The 24,170-nt window shown below is 39.0% G+C and overlaps 3 protein-coding genes across 4 annotated transcripts; 1 reads left to right on the top strand and 2 right to left on the bottom strand.

Annotated features, from left to right (window-relative positions):
• Positions 1–2,005: 2,005 nt before the first annotated feature.
• LOC108681913 (RNA-binding protein lark-like) lies at positions 2,006–8,916 on the top strand. Its single transcript, XM_018170992.2, has 7 exons — positions 2,006–2,236; positions 2,485–2,652; positions 2,975–3,117; positions 3,784–3,958; positions 4,507–4,682; positions 5,362–5,394; positions 6,626–8,916. The coding sequence occupies exons 1-7, from the start codon at positions 2,030–2,032 to the stop codon at positions 6,648–6,650; spliced, it is 927 nt and encodes a 308-aa protein (XP_018026481.1). The 5' UTR covers positions 2,006–2,029; the 3' UTR covers positions 6,651–8,916.
• Positions 8,917–9,604: 688 nt separating this feature from the next.
• LOC108681911 (5-formyltetrahydrofolate cyclo-ligase-like) lies at positions 9,605–11,768 on the bottom strand. Its single transcript, XM_018170991.2, has 3 exons — positions 11,231–11,768; positions 10,345–10,533; positions 9,605–9,916 (listed from the first exon to the last, which is right to left on the bottom strand). The coding sequence occupies exons 1-3, from the start codon at positions 11,491–11,493 to the stop codon at positions 9,760–9,762; spliced, it is 609 nt and encodes a 202-aa protein (XP_018026480.1). The 5' UTR covers positions 11,494–11,768; the 3' UTR covers positions 9,605–9,759.
• Positions 11,769–12,161: 393 nt separating this feature from the next.
• Positions 12,162–21,836, bottom strand: LOC108681910 (MICOS complex subunit Mic27-like). 2 transcript variants are annotated; one of them, XM_018170989.2, is made up of 7 exons: positions 21,632–21,836; positions 21,190–21,335; positions 20,742–20,780; positions 19,626–19,766; positions 19,147–19,251; positions 17,939–18,024; positions 12,162–13,387 (listed from the first exon to the last, which is right to left on the bottom strand). In XM_018170989.2, the coding sequence occupies exons 1-7, from the start codon at positions 21,718–21,720 to the stop codon at positions 13,295–13,297; spliced, it is 699 nt and encodes a 232-aa protein (XP_018026478.1). In that variant the 5' UTR covers positions 21,721–21,836; the 3' UTR covers positions 12,162–13,294. The 2 variants fall into 2 exon arrangements, with proteins under 2 accessions (XP_018026478.1, XP_018026479.1); XM_018170990.2 differs by lacking the exon at positions 20,742–20,780 and having other exon boundaries at positions 21,632–21,835.
• Positions 21,837–24,170: the final 2,334 nt, after the last annotated feature.

Raw genomic sequence — 24,170 nt, 5'->3', positions numbered from 1 at the left:
TCCGTTTTCAACTGCGTTCTGTGCTCTCGCTGCTTCTTCTGACATCCACATTCTTTTGTCTTCTCTTACACTCCTCTTCACTTCCCTGTCCTTTTCTCTGTACTCTTCTCTCATTCTGTTTTTAATTCTTTCTGATCAGGTGCTTTCAACCGTATCATGGCAATTCTCTTGTCGATCAGCCTTCAGGTATTGTTGCTGATCCATGGTGTGTTCACCCTTTTCTTATACCCAAGAACCTCTTCTGCGGCTTTTGTATAGGCATTCCTCTGCTGCTCCCATATCTCCTCTGTTATCACTATCATTCCTTGTGGTGTCCAGCTTGTTTATGACTGCCCTGCAGTACTTCTTTGTCATCTCGTCATTTCTCAGTCGTTCCTCAGTAACCTTGGCTTTACCCGATTGTTGTTTCTGTGGGTACTGAGGCGCAGTATGATGCATGTCTTCACCACTGAGGCGCAGCGTGATGCGTGTCCTCACCACTGAGACGCAGAATGATGCGTGTCCTCACTACTGAGGGGCAGCACGATGCGTGTCCTCACCACTGAGGTGCAGTATGATGCGTGTCCTCACCAAGTAGTGATTGCTATTGATATCAGCTCCTCTCTGTGCCCGCGTGTTGAGGACAGATGATCTCCTCCTACCATTGATCAGGAGGTGGTCAATCTGATACTTTACTCTTCCATCTGCAGATATCCGTGTTGCTTTGTGGACATTCTTGTGTGGGAATAATGTACCTGTTATCACAAGTCTTTTCAGCAGGCAAAACTAGCATAATCTTTCTCCATTATCATTCTGCATTTCCAGCCCATGCACGCCCATATTCCTCTCGTACCCGCTGTTGTCACTTCCTACTTTAGCATTAAGGTCTTCCATGATGATGGTGATGTCATTCCTGTTGCATCCATCTAATGTTTCTTGTAATTCTTGGTAGAACTGTTCTTTCTCCTATTCCTCATTCTCGTTGTGAGGGGCATACACTTGAATTATAGTCACTCTTCTGTATCTCGAGTAGAATCTTGCTGTTATTATCCTCTTGTTTACAGGTGTCCATTCCATGAGTGACTTCTCTGCCTGTTGACTTATCAATATAGCAATGCCTCTATCGTGTAGTTCATCATCTCCGCTGTATATCAACGTCTGTCCTGTAGCTAACCTCGTCCTGCCTGCTCCTGCCCACTTGCACTTGCTAATCCCGAGCACATCCAGATATTGAGCACTACTTGATTAGGCTTTTAATTAAGAGCTATTAAGCTTTTAATTAAGAAAATTTTAATTTTTACACACAGCTTGGAACGAGCTGTGTGTGTTTAATTCCAAGCTGTGTCGGAATTCGTTTTTTTTTTGTCTAAAACCATCTCTTAACTTAATCATCTATTAATTTTTTTACCACTTGAAATCAGCAAATACAAGTATACTTAAAGGATTCCCAATATAAATATATTGGGAATCCTGTAAATACGTCTGTAAATACAGACGTATTTAAAAGTCTCAAACCATAATATTCTTTCTACACAAACAGTTTATCACTATTTGGTAGAGCAAGGTCAACTATCAACTTTGACACATTTTACGATGTTCTCACTGGGTGACGCACACTGTCTCTCTTTGGATCTTAACATTTTCCCGCCAGATTGCCCAGACCTAGTGTTTTGGCAATAGTATGGCGCGCAAGAGTATGACGTCACTACTTCAACCATCAACAAATGCATGGAACTAAGAAAAAGCTTAATATAAGGGAAAAAAGTCGAGAAGTGTTGGAATTACCCACAATGTCGGAATATACCGCATTTACCCTATTAGGTGCTGGTTTTTAGTCACAAATGGGATTATGGGAAGGTATGTATGTGCAGCTTCTGCTGGTGGGACTTGGGCTGAGTGATGACCGGCAACTTATGTGGCATTGACACAATTTAGCTAACAGTACAAAATGGGTGAAATTAGCAGAACTTCATAATTTGATATTTATGATTATTTTTTTAATGCTGTACTGTACTGATCATTTATCACTTTTTCAGCAAAGGATAGCAAAATGCCAGTTCGTGGAAACACTTTCAAGATATTTGTGGGCAATTTGAGTGACAGGTCTACTAGTGATGACATTCGAGAATTGTTTGAGCAGCATGGCACAGTTGTAGAATCTGATGTTGTTAAAAACTATGGATTCATCCACATGGAAAATGCTGAAGAGGGCAAAGCTGCAATTGATGCTCTAAATTGTTTTGTTCTGCATGGAAAGGTAATTACCAAATAAAACTAGGTGTTACTAAAGCAACAAATATTTCGAAATTTCAACAATTTAAAACATTGACATTTCACTATACCCATTTCCACATGTCAAGTAAATATAGATTATAGTTTTCATTCCTGGTATTGTTTTTGCCATAGTATTTGTTGAATTGTAAGATATGACTCCTGAATTATAAAATATTTTATTCATAATATTGAATACAGTAAATAATAACTAACAAGTGCTTTAATTTCCAGCCAATGGTTGTGGAAGCCTCTACAGGAGCCAGGAAAGGCAACAACAAAAAGACCAAAATTTTCGTTGGAAATGTACACAAAGACACTCAAGTTGATGAGCTCAAGTCGCTCTTTGTTGTTTATGGCAATGTTATTGAAACTGACATCCTCTCAAATTATGCTTTTGTGGTGAGTTTGTTTTCTTGATCACCTCTGAGGAGATAGAATTAATCTAGTCAGTATCTTTAATGTGATTTTTTGTTCATATATCTTATTAACATGATATTATATCAATTACACTGACTATTCTAAGGATGTAAATTATCACTTAACATTAAGAGAATAATTCTTGACACATTTTATCCATTGTATATTTGTGAACTTACATTCATTCCTGAACAGCCAAAAACTTTCACCCTCTCTCTGGCTGTTCTTAGGACAGCCAGATGGAGGAAAGGTTGGACCAAATAATGTTTTAAATGAAAGCTTCATTATGCTATGTCAATCCCAGCACATGTCAGATGAGATGGAGGCACTGCAAGCCATCCGTAACCTGGATGGCTATGAGCTGCACGGCCTGAGACTGCGAGTGCAGGAGAGCACATCACGAGTGAGGCAGACTCCAGGCATGGGCAACCCTGATCAATGCTACAGGTGGGATGCACTGTTAGCTGCAAAATACTCCCAAACATGCACATTTACTAAGAGAAAAATTGTTTGGGTTTGTACATATCTATAATTATTCTCATTTGGTAACTTAAAAAGCATGAATTTGACACTAGCTATTTTTTCCTTTCTAAAAATTATTTTTATTGCAAAATGTTGAAAAAGTCTTGCATCTGAAATTAATCTTCAACTGTGCAGCATGTTTAAGGTGAATAGAATTATTATTATATTTTTCCATTATTGTATGACTATCTTTATAGTGAATGAGCTGTAATTATCATCATTTATCTCAAAAAAATTTGTCTTAGATTTTTAAAAGAAGAAATATGTGCCTAAAATATGGTCAACAAGTAATGTAACTTGAAAATTGCATTATCTATGGAAATTCTTGAAGGAAATCTGGGAGTAAAGTCTCTAGGGGGATTCATAATAGCCCTGCCAAAAAATGCCACTCATAAAACAAGTGATAAAACCCAAGTTATTACATGAAAGTAAACATTCTGCAATTGCTCAACTAGACTTACAGTAACCTAAAGCAAGTTGGGAAGATGCACTTTCATATATTGAAGAAACTAGTTTTTATTCATGGGAATGAATGTGCCATGATCCCAAAACTGACATGACCTGCCACATGACTGACACATTGTGTTGCAGGTGCGGGTCATCAGGCCACTGGTCCAAAGAGTGCCCCAGGGACTTGCGAGGTGGCAGGGGAGGTGGTTACCCTGACCGCCCTGAGCGACGAGGCTATGGTGCCAACCGCTACGACCCCTACCCCCCTCCCCCACCCATGCCCCCTGCATTCGCCCGGGACCGCATGCGTTACAGGGTGAGTTGTGGGGTGCAGGGTGAGTTGTGGGGTGCAGGGTGAGTTGTGGGGTGCAGGGTGAGTTGTGGGGTGCAGGGTGAGTTGTGGGGTGCAGCGTGCAGGGTGAGTTGTGGGGTGCAGCGTGCAGGGTGAGTTGTGGGGTGCAGGGTGAGTTGTGGGGTGCAGGGTGAGTTGTGGGGTGCAGGGTGAGTTGTGGGGTGCAGGGTGTGTTGTGGGGTGCAGGGTGAGTTGTGGGTGCAGGGTGAGTTGTGGGGTGCGGGGTAAGTTATGATTTTTCATTCAACATTCACCGATATCTCAATGAAAGCTCTTTTACCAATAATGATTGGAACATTTTGCTCTGGGATGGTACCTGATTTGCATTGAAATTTGATGCATAAAAAAACACATAGGTATTCTTTACTTCTGAAGAAATCAGACCTGTATCCTTCAATAATAACCTGTATGTTATCTCTATGTTTATTTGTGACAAGGACAATCGAAACAGTTTGTATTCATGTTAATTTATTGTGCTTCTTGGAACTACAAAGTCTTGAACTACAATCCAGGCTCCTGAACGCTACGAGCGCTACTACGACGAGAGTCCCTACGACAGGCGGGGCTACGGACCACCTCCGCCCCCACACGTCATGGACGACCCCTATGAGCGGCGCCCCGCCCTGCCCCCTCCTCCTCCCCACGCCGACTACCTGCGCTACGGGCGCCGCTCTCCTCCTCCCCCTAGGTCTCCCCCAGCTTTGCATGTTTACCCTAATAGACTATAACCCTAATTGACTATCATAAGAATGTTCACCCTAATTGACTATCATAAGAATGTTCATCCTAATTAACCATCATAGCCCAGCTACTAAGATTTGAAGGCACCAAGTACCCGGAAAAGCTGGCCTATCACTCCCCCTCCCTAGTCGCCACTACCAGGATGGGCAATTACAACAATAACAACAACTAAGATTTGAATGTTACTCCATATTCTTATATTTGATTATGATATCATTACCTAATTTATTATTATTTTACTGTCAAAGAAACATACGACTGTAGCTACATTGATTAATTGTGGATCATTAGCTAATTCTGTGCTATCCTATCAAATAATGCTTAACTCATCGAGCAGTTTGTCAATTGCTAGTTGGCACTAAGTAATTTTTACAACTAGTTTTGGATTCACCAGAGAAATGAATCTTAATCCATTATCGGATTGAATATTCAATTACGTTTTCGTCTCCTTGACTCAAAAAGTTTGTTTAATCAGTCTCGCTGTGCATTGTTTGTCTGATCTTTTCCATAATTGAATCAAAACGATCCAGTCTCACCAAAAATCTGAGCGTAAAATTACCGGTAATTAATCTTCCTGTTTTTATCGTATCAGCAAATGCTTTAAATGTTTGTTTGCTGTCCCACAGGTACCCAGCTTTGCCACCAGCTTCTCTGAGGAGGTAAGTGATCTACCCATTCGGCTAATGTAACAGAGTCATTTTAACATTACATACTTGGCGAAAGATTTCGGTTTGATCTCAGTTGGTACTTCTCAACCAAATTGTAGGAAAACACTGGGTCCGTAAGAAGCATTTGTTTGTGTGTACATTACGCACTGGAGGAAAATTATGTCCCGATGGCTCGAAGATAGTGTCTTGATAGCTGAATTTTACAGAAATATCCTCGTGCATCTCTGTCGTGTATTGTATCGTGTGAGTTGAAGCTTCTGATTCCGATGCGTCTGAGACATGAAGACTGATTTGATAACTTGAAAAGTTTTAGTTGGGATCGAAGGTCAACTGAAGCGGCGGCGGTATTGGGTATTGCGCATATCATGTGGTCAAACAATTCACCCTATTTTGAACTCAGAATCTATTAATTCTTTCATCGTAGTAGGACCTTGTAATAAAAATTTAATTCGTGTGGGAACTCAGTTCGTAAATCGGTTAGTTCGTAAAGCGAACTTATTTTTCATATTGAAATTAATGGAATGGACACCGCTTCATTTTCAACTCAGATGATCCTCACAATTTATATTAAAACTGTTTTCATCTCTCTCATATGCGTATCTCAAACTACAGGAAGGAAAACTGGCTTACGCCACTTGGCCAGATGCCCTAGTTATGAACGTCTAATTTACGAATTCCATGTTCGGTGTTTATCTTCGAGCTTTCGTTACATATTTGAGTTATATTTGCGAGCATACCTCTCAGACATTCGCCATTTACTGCCATAAACTGTCAACCTTCCTGATGAGCTGGATTAATATGTATAAAGTACAGCGCAATGCTCGCTCACCTGCAATGACGATTTCGCTTTCTTTAAAACCACAACTGCGGACAGGCAGCAGAATTTTCGGAATTTGGCAAAGATATCCATGCATATTAAGTCATATAAATGCTAAACATGAGCCAATAACTGAAGGAGGTTAAAGGTGATCGCGTTGACCGCTATAAAGTGTTGGTAGTATGATTAACTCGTTCCCAGCGTGCTCTCATTTAGCTTTTCCACTATTGCGTCGTCTAAGACTATTTTTGATAATGTGTTTCTATTTATTAAATATCAAATCCAACATATAATTTTTACTTTACGCGATAGTGGAATATAAGTGTTAGTACGCACATATGGGACATGTGCACGATTACCCTAGCGTTACCCTTACTAATGACCGACTTGCTGGCGTGACGACAGTTACCCGGCTGAGAGCCGCTATTGATGAGGTGGAGGCGCCCGCGCGTCGTCCCTCCGAGGAAGTCGCGCGAACATTACGGCGGTGCGTCTAGCGTATCTCGTTGTGAGAACTAGTTTATCGTCGGGAGAAACTCAAGCGCTCTTCCGGTGTCGTCGGGAGAATCTGTCGGCGCTCGTCCGCTGTCGTCGGGAGAATCTGTCGGCGCTCGTCCGGTGTCGTCGGGAGAAACTCGGCGCTCGTCCGGTGTCGTCGGGAGAATCTGTCGGCGCTCGTCCGGTGTCGTCGGGAGGAATTATCGGCCGGCGCTCGTCCTGTGCCGTTTAGAAAAACTATCGGCGGTCGTCCGGTGTCATCAGCCGAACCTTCGGCGCTCGTCCGGAGCCGTCGAGAAAACCTTTCGGTGCTCGTCCGGTGTCGTCGGGAGAATCTCTCGTCGCAATAATTTAACTTAGGGAAAACTTGGCGCTGTAACTTGTCGTCGGGAGAAACTCGTTCCTGGCAATTTTTCGTCGGTTGAAATTGTCAGCGTCGTTTTGCTGTAGGTGCTTTAATTATTATTGTTTTAGTGTTCGGGAATATATTGTTACACTGTTCCGCTTTCTGGAGGTATCTTCGGCGATACTTCGTTGTAGAGATAAACTAAACTGTCAACGCTATCCCGCTGTTGTATATTCAGTTGGCAAAATTTCTGCATGGTTGGTGGTGAGCGTCTGTCATCTTCGGTTGTAGGGCGATCGTGGGTTCTGTCGGTCTGAAAAGGATGCCCTGGTATCCCGATTGAAGGGCGTAGGTAGGTTTGAACTCCGGAAGAAGCATTTTAATCATTTAGTGTGAGATTAGATCGCTGTTAATCAGATTCATGTAGGAATATTGACTGGTTCAGATTAGTATGTATTGAATATTTCAGCCACTTATCATCACTATAACACGTCAATATGCCGTCGACACTTTTCTCCTAGCTATTTGCTAAAATTTCTCTTCAAGTGCATCGGAACTAAATTAAATTTTAATTATTGACTGTGTACGATGCTTCAAGTAAGCTATGTTCAGCTCAGATTTTGAATCTATAAATTCGTTTAGTTTTTCGGTATTACAGAATTATGTTAATCCCCGAAATTAACGGAATCGTATTCTAGGCTAATTTTGTTTTAAAACCGCGGAGAGAGTTGGAGTTTCCATTAATCGTAACATTAGACTGGTATTATTAAGCGAAACAGGAAACCGTAAGTGAAAGAGAAGACTGGTAACCACCCTTTCCATCGCTCGCACGGTCTGGTCTGTTCGAGTGTAGTCGCGTTTCTCGTGCTGGGCCTCAGTACATCGTGGAAGTCGCGTGTGCCAGCTGTAGGTTGTAGTAAATAAAGGCGACTTAGATATTATTATGAGGTATTGACAGTTCAGTTGAGGCGCCTGATATTCTGGTGTTTAGTAATTAATTTGACATCAATCTAGGATTTAATCCCCTACACGTGTTTGGTTTCCTGCCTGGTATTATCAAGCCCGAATCAGATAATGTTCAGTTGGTTAATAGCGAGTTGCTTTTTTGGGTATAGCAGTGGATTGCTTTACAATTTAGCGCCTAATTTCATATCAGAGAATTTTTTTTTTACAACTTCGAACAAAATAGTCCTCAAAATAGATTCGTTTATCTAAGGATAAAATTGTTCTGGTGGAGCATCATTTTTTGTGAAGCTGGTAATGTTACAATCCATTTCTTGCGTGTCAGAGTTTCGCATATATCAGGTGAGTGAAGTTGCTAAGTAGCTAGGTAAATTTTACGGACTTCTTTCAATTTAGCTAAATGAGCTTATACCAATAACAAACTTCAATTGCATCAAAGTTCTAGTGAATAGCTAATAATTATTCAAGTTAGTTGGGCCCTGATTGTACATTAAATAAACAATCAGTTGTTTGCTGCAGGTAACCTGCATAATTTTCGTTGTCTAATTAAATTTTTCTGTTCTTAGAGAAAAGTCACGCTTTATTTCTTGGAAACTTGTGATTAGCATTCCTGAGGGAAGGAATTGCTTACTTAATTATTTCCAGTTAGTCTCTCCATTATCTCATCTTAAAGCATTGTGTAGAATGTATGTGTAATTGGCATTATATTCTTGTGTGATGCCACAGTACTGATATATAACTGGTAAATCTGATATATACACATTTGTGACGATTAGAGAATGTATTTTTAAAAAATTTCCTCAACCATGCGCAAAATTTTTCGCCAATTTGATGTCTTGCTGTCTGCGCACCCAGCGGTGTTTGAACCAATTATTACTAGCGCAAGTACTATTTGTGTCTTATTACCCTCACATCATCTATGGTCTAAAAAACATCATTGAAAAAATCATTGTAAGAGTAGTTACTCGGAAACAAAAACTCGAGTCAATCAGTATACCAGTATAAAAAAAAACTTGCTACAACTGCTCGTGAATATTTAAGATTGACTTCAGGTAAAAGAGACAAAATTACAAACTAATTACATATCCACCGTTCTAAAACTGAACTGAAAAATCAAGACAAAAAAAAAAAATGATAATTTTTACCATTATTGCATTTTTTAAGCTGCAATTTCTTCATAATTTTGTATAGAATTTAGATAGACATGTAAGGAATTTAAAATCAAAGAAAACACCAAGCAAATTCACCAAATCGATATTGAAAACTTTTCGAGGTCCAGCAACATCATCAGTTCGAAAAACTTGAAATAGACAAAAAACCTAAACAAGACCTAACATTATATCGAAATGGTGAATCACTAGGCTTTATATTCTTTCCGTGAACCCTAGGACTAAGTTGTTCCAATCGAGTCCTGTTTTTTTCCGATATAATGTTAGGTCTTGTTTAGGTTTTATGTCTTAAAATTTTGATTCAATAATATGACTTTATTCATTTTTAGTTTTTCGAACTGATGATGGAGCTGGACTCCGAAACGTTTTCAATATCGATATGGTGAATTTGCTTGGTGTTTTCTTTGATTTTAAATTCCTAGTAAACTTGCGATATAAGCAGACTGATAATATAAGAACTTCCACCGTTCTTGATATACCACATTGGTTTAATTGTCACATAACTTGAGCAATATTTAGTTCCCCTCTTCCTTTCTATTGTCAAGCCGCAGACACTTGCTGCGTCACGGAGTGATAACTGCGTGCACTCGCACGTCTGATGCGTCAGTAGGCACGTCGTCAACCAATTGCTCAGAGAATGCCAACGCCAACAGCTTCGTTCGTCCGGGCGACGGGAGTTTGCTCAGAAATGTGTCGTAGTATCCACGTCCGCGGCCAAGCCTGCTCACAAGCTGATTAATGCATATGTTGCCTTGAAAATAGAACAAAATTTCAATTTCAATGTATGAACAATTTACAATGTTACAATAACAGGCAATGTCTACCTCCTCTCCCACTGCTAGCGAGCTACCAGAAAGCGCAAGAATATGGGCACGGCTTATATAATAATGGATATCGATATCAAACAATTTCTATTTACTATTAGAGATATTTTTGTCAGCCTATCAAAATTCTTTATCAACGAACAATCTTTCCTCATTGTTCAATAAGCACTCGTAGATACTCTTAATTCATAGCTTCCGAAATGAATGCTGCAAGGTCAACTGGTATGTCGGTTGTAACTCTTCTTAGCATTACCTGTTACTGTTAGCAACCCTCGAACAGGTCCCTGTTCGTAGACATGTCTTATAACCAGACCGCAGGCTGACCTGTGGCCTGCAGATGTGAAGGCCAAGCCAGGAACCAGGACCAAGTCGAGCCCTCCTGTAGTGAGCGCCTGTTCTCGTTCTTCATGCAAGGGAGGTTGCTTAATTTTCCAACTGGTCTCCGGCAACTGGTCGTAGTCGGCGCGGGAATGAAGCCGTACCATTTCCATTTGCCTGGACTTGCTATCGTATCTAGAGGGACAGGATGATTAACTTGAGTCACTTCAGTAAAACTGTGCAATTAGCTGACCACCAATATAATACGAAATAAATATAATATAACTTTGAAGACGCTTACTAAAAAGTCTTGTTACCGTAAACAGTATAGAGCGTAAATAAATTCTCGTTCTGGCTCTCTAAGATTCGGTCCAGAAGAGAGGTGAAATTGCAGTTTGCGCAATGATGAAATATGGTGATGAAGTGCGTCGATGATGGTATGTGTCAATGATGAATTGTCTCGTATGATGAGGTGTCGAGCCACCTGTATTTCCATAGACCAAAGAGGATGGTCGCAATATGTACACCAGAATACACCAATTTTAAAGCCACTGAATTGAAGATTTTTATCTTACTGTAGGTTATTAGATGGTTTCAATAGTCGAATCGATATTCTGCAACGAATTATTATTCAAACGTTCGAGATTTAGTGCCAGAATTCGAACGCTTGAAGAAAATTGGTCAGAAATGCCTCTCTGAGGATAAATTCAGTTCGATCCAATATGTTCTCCAACGATATCGAATATGACAACAAATAGAACTCCTAGAATTGCATACGGCCTACGGGCACACATCACGCAAAAATCTTGATGAATTGGGTGATCTAGAAAATTTATACTGAATCAGAGAGTAAATTGTTAAAATACAGAGGTGATGTCATGAAAACACTGACCTGGGAATGAAGCAAATCTTGCCCGTCTCCAATGCATTATATAATATTTCCCTCGTATCGATTTCATCGTCCATGCTTAGAAACAAGGCCAGTCTTTCGGCCCTCTGGTAGTCATCAGATCTCAAAACTTTTTGTGTCACTTCTGACGACTGGCGAATTTTTTCTGACGATTCTAAACTCTTGAGAATATCCTTCATACGCAGGCGCAGCGCAGCCTTGGCCGTTTTTAGTGTGCTAGCCATATCCGGTTTATCAGAGTGCATGCTATTAAGAAGTATATAAACGTTTCAGTTACAACACAGAATTTTCTTGCGTCGCACTTCACCGACTTAAAAGAGCACCCAACTGCGCCTAAAAATTTATCCTCACATGTAATTGCTTTCCAACGTTCTTCATATTCTATTGAAGTTCCTGTTCTCTAAAAGTACAAAAATGAAGTTTTATTTCGCAGTCTTCGAGAAAATCTGGCACCACATTATTCATGTACAATTAACTATTCGTTGTATATCTGCCAATATTATTGGTCAAACATGTAAATTTAACCAAGTGCGAGACAAGGATAGAAATGAAACAATTATCGTTACAGAGCGATTAACTACAAGCGTAAGGTTCCCCAGGGAAAGCTGTGTCCCTTAGATGCTTTCGTGAGCAACCCCTTGAGGATGATTATAAATGGTGGTAAAATAGAAAACAGTTGCAAGTGGATTCCTGAACCGAATCGTGATAATTACAATAATAGATGGGAATCGGGTATCCCATTCATAATGTTATGTGAAATCCAGGGAATAAAAAATACATTGCTTGTAGAAGTTGAAGGTGGATGTTAGAGACCGAAGTCCCCGGATGTCCCAGTCTTCATAAGACAGATAAGATCACATCTTAGGTAATCTCCAATTATCTATCAGGCAATATACGATGAAGGAAAAACACATTTATATACATACCCCTGTAATTAAAAGCCGCAATTTTTACATTTCAAGATAAGCGGAGTGAAACATAATTCATCTTGGCACAACCTAGAAAACAGAAAGCACCGTTACATAAAATAATAGTGTTATAGTTGTCATGACGCATAGTAACCGCCGTTGTCATGACGCATAGTAACACGTAGGACGCACGATTTACACCAACAAATATTGATACATGTGAGGGAAATATAAACAGGTAAATTTCGGGATTTCTTCCCCGTCTTCATAAGTGAAACGGCACGTAATTGTGTCATGCAGTCGTAAACATTGTTAACGAGACCATCTCGGCTATTCTCTGGAGGTGATGCACACGTTCAATCTATTCGAAGGAACAATTTACGCTATTTTCAAGAGTCGAAAGTCTTATTTTGACGGCATAATTACTCATCTCTCCAGCTTTACGCGGGAAGTGTTGCCATTATTTACATCTCGAAACTGTACCTATATTTCAGTTTGGCCAGTAAACAATTTATTTATTAACCAGTATGAGTACTAACAGAAGCATTATCGGATGGATCCTTTATTTGGAATTTAACGACTAAGTCACTTCATGAAGTGTAACCATAATCATTCATAAAACTCTAATCAATAAATTAATCATCCAAATCAGATCCGCTCTAATAATTAGGAAAGTTTGAATTGCGGACGTGTTTTTGTCGGATAGGGAGCGGATCATGACCGACTGGCCACAAACGATATCGTGAATAAGGTCGGGTTCAAATCGTCGGAGAGGATACAGCCTGATATGGGAGATGAGCATTGAGCAGCTCAAAGTCGGCATCGTGGATTGCATGTTCAAAGAACCACGTCACATGGTGCAATGACGAATTTTTACCTGGAATTTTCTTTTTCTGTGATCTCGAAGCTACAAGAGATTCCGTTGCCTGCGAGAAAAAGAATTCGGGAATAGGCATGTAAGATGATGATCAGGCTTCTAAAACCAAGCACGGCTTCAAATCATCGCGTTTTAAGTGATCCATACATGATGAAGTTCCGTCATCAAATGCTGCTATAAAGTGAGCACTGGGAATCTCGAAGTATACGTTTCTGTCCAAGTTGATGGAAAAAAGTGCCGAGCACATGATGTCATGGGAGCTCAGGATCTGGTGGTGTACATATCGGCGTCGCTAGGGTTACTCTGACCGTGGTCCTCGGTGGCATCGGCCTTGCGCTCATTCTTGCTCGCCTCCTAGAAAAAATAGAGATTAGAGTATTCATAGTGAGTATACATTTATCAATTAATTAGTTCAGTGTACATCGAAATAAGAGCTTTAAATGGACCTGGCCCCATGCCATGTCGGAGAATAATGGCATTTGTAATTGAAACCTCAGCGGTCTTTAATAAAACAAGTTGAGTGCACAGTGAGGCAGATGGAGAAGCGCGGTCGCATTTCAAATTTCACTGAAAAATATTGGACAGTAGAGAAGAAATTTGTTTCGGATTATAAACAAATAGAATATTAAGAGGTAATATGGGCAGGAATATACCATGGTTGAACTAGTTATAGTTCAACCATGGGAACATACATACCAATTTATTTTTGTGCGGATAGGATGAATAGAACACGATATGCAGAGCCAATAAAAAATGAGCACTCGAAATAAGTAAATAACTAAGTATGAATTAAAGTTACCAATGCAGGAATTCAACCAATCGACTTCTAACAGATCTGAATGTGCAATGAAGTTACCGAAAGTAATGAAAACGGTGGCATTGTTTATGCACTAAAACGCAGCCATTTATTGTTTAGAGGGTCCTAAATTTACGCTGCGTCAATTTCTTGACCTGCGTCATTAATTTTCAACAAATGAATTGACTAAATTTGAAGTTTTTATTCAAAATGATTTATTTATTTATTGAATTTGCTTAAAAATACAAACACGGCACTAAAAACTCTTATAAATGCAGTCTGAAATGTAACGAATCATCACACAACCAGCTAGTTCATCAGACCAAACGCCTATCGAGCGACCACATTCAATAAATTCAAGGGGAAAGAAAATTTAATAGAAAAAGATTGTGAAAATGGCACTCTTGGAAGAAAAGTGGTGATGCTTCAACAGACGAGACAAACCACGGCATTTCTTGACAATAGTTCCGTTAGCTTTGAAGATTTGGTAAGGTTGGACTGATCGCCGATTATAGACATTGCAGAATTATCACAGCTTCATACATTGGCAACTGGCTGATCGACCAGATAATGGCGTCGTCAGCTATTCATGGCTCATATATCTGGCCAAATGATGATACATTTCCAAAAAATTTCACCGAACTTTTCAAGACATTCCGTTGTTCAAATGTGTCCCTAATAAAACGATAAACGCGATTCGGGAAATGGAGGAAAATTCTGAAATATCCGATCATAATGATGAGAATATAATTTGTCGAATGCAAAGAATTGCATACGATCACTGAATTTTAACGGACACCTATTGATGTTTAAACGTTTTCTGTGGCTGATACATAAAATTACTAACAATTGAATCGTGGAGTAATAAGGAAATAGGAGTGAAATCATCGAGGACTAAGTCAGTTTGAGATCCTGTTGACTCATCGTCTCGTTGCAGTTGAACGCCTCCCGCCATGGAAGCGGATGTTATTTTTCGTTGTGATGGCATAATTAATGAATGACTCAATCAGACATGGAAAAGTGGTGTCTTCTATGGGTTCCAGGAAAATCACAAAACGATGATAGTTTCCTTAAAACGTTTGTGAAATGTTAATGTGAAGTCCGTTTAGCTACTGGAACCAGAGTGAAATTCTGAGACTGGTGGTTCAAGTTCATACATCCAGGATCGATTTAGCTGGGTCACTTCCTCGGTCAAAAATTGTCAGCCGAGTTATAGAGAAGCTACAGTTTCATGTCCTCAAATCTGTCGTCATGATGTAGCTGTTAATATATTAATCCTCCGTATTCTACCCTGACTGGGACGAGACATATGGTTGTAAAAAGGTTGATTCAGTCGGCCCTCCGAACTGTTTTCAGTCAAAATTCGAAAATCAACACCTGCTTACATACTTCATAAGCAAGTAGGGTTTTCAAGAGAGATGTTCAACCATCATGAAACTGAATAATCAGAATCTTTTTTAGTGGAAAAAAAGCACTCGAAAACACGATTGACTGCACAATCGAATAAAGGATTTACTGCACTTCGGCGCTTTGCGAGAGACATGTTCATGCTGGTCGGGTTGGGTTTACGCGGTCAATACAAGGAAGCTGTCGGTCAGCTCAAGTACGCAAGACATGGGATTTTTTCTTCTACTCGTCGCATGTTGAATTTGAGGAACGACATCATACCTTCTATTGGAGCCAATATTGGCTTATATAAATGTAACTTTTTTGGGGCCACTTTCGCTACAAACCCTGGTAGAGATGAGATAACTTAGTAAGATTAAAAAGTGAAGAATGAAGACGTTATCAAACTCAGACAGCATTCAGAATTACTGCATCGATAAATATAAATTATCTAAATAATGAAGACCCATCTAGATATATAATACTTTCAACGATACAGTAAATTGTTGGTCACCAGGAGCATTTTACCTCGCACATTTTTGTTGATACCGGTCGACACAAAATGAATAACAACTCAAGCAGAAGTATGAAATGTGCAGCGAATGTATAGTTAATAAGGCACACTGAGAACAGGTTATCACCACGTTAAAACACGCTTGTTCAACAGAAAATTAATAAGGCTGGATAGTCCCATCGAAGTCCCAGCACATAGAAGAAATGGAATAGTGATCGAAGAGGTTAGTATTTCAGTCACCACGAGAAATCATTAGACACGCAATACTTAGCCACATTACACAAGTACGACAGCAACAAAGAAACCGGCGAGGAAGACCATGTTAATTAGCAGGTATTTGCACGAATACAAAATTAAATATGAGGAGTAAACATTTTTGGGACATTTATAGTATAGCAGGCTGAAGAGTGAGGCAATGTCAACATCAGCCAATTACCGGCAGCGACTCGGCGAGGTCCGGCAGAAAGGCGTTCTTGTTGCCCGAAGACTCGATTATCATGAGGTCGCCAACGCTCCGCACTTGAGACACTGAACGTCTTCTGGGTTCCATTGCATCGGCTTTAGAGTCTACAATAATACTGATATTAGGAGGGGCCATTTTTGCTAGAGCCACAGATGAAGATTCCGTTTCTGGTAATGATTTCATTGGTGTGTCTGGCTTTGCCACTTTTGCTTCGAGCGGTTTTGAATCGATCATCGTGGCTATATTTTTCTTCTGTTCATCTAACGCTGTCACGTTTTTCTTCAACAAGACTTCAGGTATAGCTGGTTTCTGAACAACCTTCGATTGAGTCTCATCCGCTGAGGGACTCTGTGCTATTGACGCATCATGACTGTTATTTGAGACAGGAGGTTGATTTGTCTGCACTTTAGCAGTTTCTTTATTGTTATTTAAATCGTTCGTGGACGAAGGCTCATGAATTATTTTCACCAAAGTACTAGACGAATCGTCAGATTTGAAGAAACTAGATATTTTTCCCAGTAAACCAGAGGATACTTCAGGCTTCACGGCAATAGCGGTTTCGGGGGTTGTAGTCGATTCTATTAGCGTATCTTTCGTTTTAGGAATGACCTCTTTCACTTTTTCAGAATCAGGAGATGCAGCAGCTTCTTCAGTCATGGTCTGCGCGTCAGGTACAACTAAGGCGTCATTGTCTACTACAGGTTCGAGTTTTTCATCAGGGATCAGAGGCTCATCGAGTTTGGATTTCGTATCTAGCTCGGCAGAGTCGGACTCGGTTAATATTTTGGCAGGTTTTGCTACAGTTTCGTCAGTGCCCGAAGAGACAGGGTCAGGCGTTGGGGACGAGGCTGCGGTTTTGGAATCTCCTGAAGAGAAAAACATAGCAACTTTGTCTTTCAGGGAAAATTTTTCTTCTTTTGTGCTTTTTACGGCAGATTTTACGGGATGGGATCCAGGTGAAGAATCTCCTAGAGCCTCGGTAACACTTTCGACTTCTTCAAGGCCATCTTTAATTTTTGCTGCAATTGCGCCAATATTTTCAGAGATTTCTTCTACGACTAGTGCATTTTCTTTCACGAATTCTGCCGCAGATCCTACTTCGGCGGCAATAAAAGGAATCTTATCAGCAATATTTTCAGTGATTTCTGATGCCTTTTGTACAACTTTTGCTCCCTCCTCGACTTTATGTGCAAAATTAACAACTTTTTCAGCACCTTCTTCCAAGTGTTTGATAACAACAGTAGCTTCAACAGCAGCATTTGCTAATTTAGAAACTGATTTCTCCAAGTTGACACTTGCATCTGAATCAGATTCATGCTCAGTTTCCACTTCTTCTACACTATGGCTAATAACAGACACTGTAGTATCGTTGGTGGGAGGACTCACAATATTCTTGTCAACTAAAGAGTTCTCAGTTGAACAAATTACCGGACACGAAGTTCTAATTGCAGAGTCAGATTTTTCTTCGTCGATATCTTGCATTACTGACACATTGTCTTGTGCAAGACTCTCTGGAATCTTCGCCACAGAACCAAAACCTTCGGTTGGGGTGGCTTCTATCAGCCTGAATCCAAGCGTAGTGACTTGGCTCGCCTCTTCAGCCAAACGATCAAGGCTCTTGCCCTGGGTGGCCGCGGGAGCTTCTTTGACCGTCTTCACGTAAGGCCAGTAATTTTTCTCTTCTCTTCTGATGAAGAGGCGCGAGTGAGGGAGGGTCAGCAAGGATGGGTACAGATGGTTGCTTACCTCCACTTTATCATCGTCAAGGGAAGCGTTAGCAGGTGCAGTGGTGGCCTCTTTTTTGTCCGACGCGGTCGACGCCTGGGGCTTCACTGCAGCAACAATGAACAGGAAAAAACCATCGGTTTGATTCATCTCGTAGTACTGATTTAGCTAAAATTCATGCAATACAGTATATTAAAGAATTAACACACCAACATTGATCTATGGTTAAAAATTTACCCAAAATATACGAATGCTCAAAACCGACTAGATAAAGTTAGTTGGAAAATTCTTATCGGTTCACTGCAAAAAAGCACCTGGGGGATTGGAAACGTAAAACTTTCAAGACAAGAAGCACCAAATAAATTATTTAAAGAAAAATAATTTTCCTACATTTACTTACTTGCATCTAAATCGGAACCGTTATTTGGGTTTAGCATAAACATTTATATACGAGTCGTGATTGAAAAATGTCACAATTAAGAATTTATAAAACGCGAAAATATTAGTAGGATGGTAGCAATTGTGACTATGAAAACCTACAAGTAGTAACAGACAATCTTAGTTGCAAGCATATCATTATTAGCTGTGTCACACGAAACCATATTTTTGAACGAGTTGTATGGTTCAAGATATTTCTGCTGAGCCTATTGAATTCTACCACCAAAGAAGAGAACAGAACGCACTGCATTGAAAACTTCCTTTGTACATCAAAGTCGAATAATAATCCGGAGAAGTCTTTTGCCAGTAGTTTCTCTAAAGGAAACAAACCCAAGATATTGATTCTTGAATGAAACTGGAAAAATTCTTTCAATGACTTTTGCTTTAATTTGTTAATTAATTAATGACTCTGGTAATTTGTAATTATTTGGAAAAGGTTGGAAGAAGGAAATTACAATTAATTTAGTAATTCAGCCACATATATGATACCTATCACAAATTTAATTAACAAGCAGCAAACACATGTAAACATTTGTTACAAAAATTGGGCCAATTTTTCATACAGAAATATTATTGTTCAAGAATTCACACAGCACAGTTATCGATTCTGTGTAACAAAGTTTATAGTTTTTGGTTGAATTAATCAAACAGAACGCTGTGCATTGAATAGAGGCAATAAATAACAATAAAATGCCCATGGCTTTTAGGAAAGAATTTGATGAAATATTCATATGGAAGCCACACATGTAATGCATAACATCAAACCACAAGGACGATAATATTTAATTCACCTCCAACAAAGAAGTTATATGCAACAGTGCTGTATGTGTTGGCAGCGTCGAAGGCCTCCTGCATGTATTGCTTCGAGTGTTGAGGGTAGAGAATACCGGCAGTACCTGCAAGAACATCGTGATTAGGGGACACATTTTGAACCAGGACACATTCTGTGTCCAATATGTTGAACTGCAGAAACAAGTTCGGTGTTGTGTGGTAGAGAACACCGGCAGTATCTAAGGAAACATCTTGGTCAAGGGGGGTAGGTACTTCATCTTGTATCCATCATGTTCAAATACAAAATAAATTGACATCTCGAAAGTATAAAGATTAAGGTATATATAAACATCTCTTTGCTTTATTGTCTGAAAAAAATGATTCAAACGTGCATTTCGGCATACTGTGTGAACCACAAAAAATTTTCATATAGGAGAAAATGGATCATAATACATTTTTGACTACTAGCATTCCTTAGAGAGCCTCAAAGTATATATACCTCCAGCACCACCAGAAGCGTATATGAGCTTCCTGAAAAAGCGGCCACGAGCCCCAAGCAAGAGCCCCAGCACGCCCCCTGCAGCAATGGCACCAGATCGCTGCACAATGTTCTCATCCTCCCTCAGGTATGCAAGTTGCCCTGTGATACATGGACAGCATGCAAATGAAATTTAATTTCATAAGAATGAAATAAAACTTAAATAATGTAATGATTGTTTGTGAATGATGAAAGTTCCATTGAAATATCCTAGATTGAAGAAAAACAAAAACAATGTAATTATTGCATATGCAAGAAAAGAGCATGAAAATAGTGCTTGATGACAACAAAGTCATAATTACTCATGATGAGCTATTAACAGTAGAAGATCAAATTTCAAATGTTTAAAAATTCAAATATATCTGAAAAAATAGACAAAAGATGATAGTAAGAAACAGTAACCTTTGTCCAGTGTGTAGAATAATAATAATGAAGACAGATATATTAAATACAATCAATGACCATCTCCAGAATTCATACATTATTCAATAAGGAAGCTTAAAAAAACGTAAGCCAGGCTGAAAAGTCAAGCTGAGACTGAAGAGATCAAGAATTTATTTTAAATAATAAAAAAATCGCATTAACTTTCTACTGTATGCTTGGAAAATGTAGTTCCAATATGCTAGCAAATCGATGGTTTTAGCCTCCATTGAACATAAAAAAGGCAGTACTGCCTTGTTGAACATCAAGGCAGTACCTACAACAGTGGGTACAGGCACACAAAATTTAATGGTTGCGCTAGTTATAAACTTGCTTTGGAAGGATAAACCAGTAAGACAAACATGCATACAAAATTTATGGCGTAATAATAGTCGCCTGATTTGTGGTTGGTCAAAAAATCAGCAGGATTGTTTAATATGATCTAATTTACAGAGCAGAGTATATACAGATAAAATTACAATGCAATAAAAAACTACAAAGCAAAGTAGAAATAATAAATTTATTAGTTGTAATCTAGATTGATAACTTCAATATTATCTAATTGAAGCTAAATGAAAATAATTCAAAAAGATACTAGGTTCCAGAAAATCTAATGCATTAAGCTAAAAAATAAATAGTACAATTTCAATTACTCACGATCCAAAGGGAATTCTTCCATTAGAGTGAACACAGTGGCTATGGGCAAAATCAACTGACTTAAAACTTGGTTTGGTTTTTGAGAAATAACACCATTTTGAAGTCACATAAATGGAGTAAAATTTAATTTGAAAAATTAACTCACACATTTAGTCTTAGGTAATGAGAAAACAGTTAGCTTCTATTGAAGTCAGTTGCATAAATACCTATGCCAATTCATGTTAGTTTTCAGGACCATATATCAAAGTCAGGCCCTCAAATTTTATATAAACTTCTACTTTAAATCTGCTCTGGAAAAAATTAGCAAAGGTGTTTTGAATCTCATAATTTTCTAGTCAAGTGAACATCAATTCTGATCAGGTAATGGTAAGTGATTTATTGAAAGTGTGCAAATTACAGTACTACACAAAATTCAAGTAGAATGATATGACATGAAGGTCTCACTTACCAGCAGTGTGGGCTATGCCAGTTTGATAAATGTGATTAACTTGGTCTCTGAGCTCCTTAGTGGCATCGACAGCTCCTGACAACTCTTTCCTGACCATCTCAACTCCCTCTTGTAGCTGTCCTTTGCCAGACACTTCATAGGATATACTGGAATTGGAAATCCAGAATATTAGAGATGTCATGAAATTATTCATTGTTGCATATAAGGATAAAAAATTGAATAAGTAAAGGATAAACTAACCTCTACTATGCCAGAACATACATAAATTTATTTCAATGAATATTTTATGCTACCATGAACAGCTATTAACCATGTATAAAAAAGTGCTCCATGCTATCATTAACCAATATTAACTATGTGTAGAAAAAGTGCTTTCAAATAAAATTCCAACACATTAAAAATTGTAACAATTTTAATAATTCCATGTGGTGTGTAAACTTACTCATATAAATCATCAGGGTCATCATAAATTGGCAGCTGAGATGGACGGACTTTCCCTGAACAGCAGGGCTTACTTTTATCCTGTGCCATCAAGGACAAAGAGAGTAGGTACAAACTCCAAAGAAAGGCACAGCCACACCAAATTTCCCTAAACTATACTTGTGCTGAAAAATATTCAATAAATTCAGAAATACAATTGTAAATTGAAGTAAGTGTGTTCGAAACTCATGATAATTGATACTAACTCTTAATACCAATTTTTTAAAAAGCTAATATATCGAAAGTATAGTTCATTTGTAGCTCACACATTTGTAGTGTTGAACCACAGACTTTTTAGAATAGGTTCTTTTTATACTTCTGCTTCTACTCAAAATTTGAGCTACTATCTTATGCATGATAATTGATGATGCTGGTATCCATGATACTTTACTGGTCTATTTGGAAGACTAAAAAAAAATACATGAGGATGTTTCCAAAGAAAGTCTCTGGCAGTGCCACCATGCTCCTTGAACCAATTATTTGCATTTTCATCATTGCAAGAACAAATATTTTAATCAAGGAAGGAAGACATAGCTCACAGAATTTCAGAAAAGATACAAATGACAGAGGCACAGAGCTGCAGGGGTGGATTAGCTTGTGCAAGATTTGAGACTGAAGGTTGTTTAGTTTATTAAATAAACCCTGAGAGGCTGAGACAAAATTTGTGCTGAAAACCATGGGGCCCAGGGGCAGAGAGTGAGTAAATATATATATTTAAAAACTTGCATAATCCATGCATAGAGAAGAGCTTGCCTATATATTTTTTCTTAATTACCTTTTCACATGTGTTTCTAGCTAGAAATATTGAAGGTTTAGGTCACTATCTCTACATATGTAAATTAATACTGGCAAAATTTTGGGCCTGAAACCCTGATCTTATCTTGTTGGAGTTGACTTAATTAGTTGGCAACAACTGACAGTTGTCAGTGACAAAGTAACAAAACTTTACTCAGTGCAGTCTCAAACATACATACATACAGTCTCAATTTCTCAAACATACATACATACAGTCTCAAACATCTGAATAAATGGAAAAGAGAGTGAAATTGTGTGGTTTAATAGTTTGGAAGCAAGGAATGGAAAGAAAGGACAGCCTGGGATTGTACAAGATGAAAGAGCTGCCAAGGTATGAGTACATATATGATGGAAGTAGAGGTGGAGAGTGGAGACTTAATATTCTGTATGAGGGCAAATGCATTGACTATTGAGTGTGAATGCATAGACATACAGGTGGAATGAGAGAAGAGAGGACATTTGTTTTATGTGTGACAGAGGTGAGAGGGAAACTGTGGAGCATCTGATGATGGACTGATGGAGTGTGATGCATATGAGCAGGAGAGATTGGAAATGATGAGACTGAGTGATACTGGTTGAGAGGAATGAGGGTGATGATGTGATGTACAAGCAAACAGGAGACAAATGGATTGCAATGATTTGTGGGCCATGGGCGTGTCAACAGGGGTGACTGCTGCTATGAGCCTTTGACAGAGTGGAAAGCAATTTTTGGAGAGTGACTTAGTCAGAGAGGAGGTTGGCAAGAGTGGAGGTTGAGGGGGTGGAGAAAAAAAACAATAATATACCTAATAAACCATAATATTACAATGCAACAGTACAATATATACCATAATAATACAATATAACAGTAATACAAATAGTCATTCAGTCAGGGTCTAAGAGGCCCAATAGGCAATCACAATAGCTAATATAAATATCAACTAGCCCTATCTAGTGCAATAAGTTCATAGAGTGCAATACTTGACAAATAGCAAAAATTATTAATAAGCCAATGAATTTCTCTTCCCTTTGCTTTCATTTCACCCTTAACAGAAACTTTCATGACTTTCTAGCCTCTCCTTTTAATGTTGCTTCCCCCTGGAAAACATCTACCTTTAGTTCAGGGCCACAAATAGAGCTTTCCTGCTGGCCACCAATTGCCATTTCTGGAACCAAGGCAAGATTTCCACCAGTTGAATTATAACCAAATGGGGTAAGACAGGATCACAGCCTTCATGGGGTAAGAAAGGACCAGCCCATGGCGTGCATTCTAATTGCACTGAATTTAATTTGACAAAAGAATATGTTAGAGCAACCATTGCCTGTCATTTCAGTGTTTGTGGCAACCCTTTTCTGCAAATAATGAATTTCTGGTTAATTTTTGAAGAAAAACTATGTAAAGAAGGGTCACAAAATAGTTAACCCTGTTTGGGAAATAAGCTCTGTCTAACGACAAAAAATTTTTTGGCCAGGTTTGTGGATGTAGACAGGTAACCTCAAGTAATAAGCAATTTTTGAAACATACTAGGCATTCCTACCTGCTACCATCACTGCATGACATGTATTCTAAAATGGGGTAAAAAAGGACTGGACATGGGGTAAGACGGGACCACTAAATGATCCTGTTTTACCCCACAAGTGGTCCTATCTTACCCCACAAATGGTCCTCTAGTACCCTAGGTACAGTTTATCAAAAATAGCTACTAAATGAATATATTATTGTGCAG

Source organism: Hyalella azteca, unplaced genomic scaffold (assembly GCF_000764305.2).
Source record: "Hyalella azteca isolate HAZT.00-mixed unplaced genomic scaffold, Hazt_2.0.2 contig656, whole genome shotgun sequence".
Classification (NCBI taxonomy): domain Eukaryota; kingdom Metazoa; phylum Arthropoda; class Malacostraca; order Amphipoda; family Hyalellidae; genus Hyalella; species Hyalella azteca.
Note: the sequence above shows the minus strand (reverse complement) of the source record. Positions and strands in the feature narration are given on the sequence as shown.

Coding starts and splice junctions, on each gene's coding strand:
- LOC108681913 (XM_018170992.2), top strand. CDS start 2,030: ATGCCAGTTCGTGGAAACACTTTCAAGATATTTGTGGGCAATTTGAGT. Junction 2,653..2,974: donor TCTCAAATTATGCTTTTGTG/GTGAGTTTGTTT, acceptor TGTCAATCCCAG/CACATGTCAGATGAGATGGA. Junction 4,683..5,361: donor CGCTCTCCTCCTCCCCCTAG/GTCTCCCCCAGC, acceptor GCTGTCCCACAG/GTACCCAGCTTTGCCACCAG.
- LOC108681911 (XM_018170991.2), bottom strand. CDS start 11,493: ATGCACTCTGATAAACCGGATATGGCTAGCACACTAAAAACGGCCAAG. Junction 10,534..11,230: donor AAGATTTGCTTCATTCCCAG/GTCAGTGTTTTC, acceptor CTGTCCCTCTAG/ATACGATAGCAAGTCCAGGC. Junction 9,917..10,344: donor TTCACATCTGCAGGCCACAG/GTCAGCCTGCGG, acceptor GCTTGTGAGCAG/GCTTGGCCGCGGACGTGGAT.
- LOC108681910 (XM_018170989.2), bottom strand. CDS start 21,720: ATGGCACAGGATAAAAGTAAGCCCTGCTGTTCAGGGAAAGTCCGTCCA. Junction 19,252..19,625: donor CGCTTCTGGTGGTGCTGGAG/GTATATATACTT, acceptor ATGTTCTTGCAG/GTACTGCCGGTATTCTCTAC. Junction 13,388..17,938: donor TTGACGATGATAAAGTGGAG/GTAAGCAACCAT, acceptor TATTTTTTCTAG/GAGGCGAGCAAGAATGAGCG.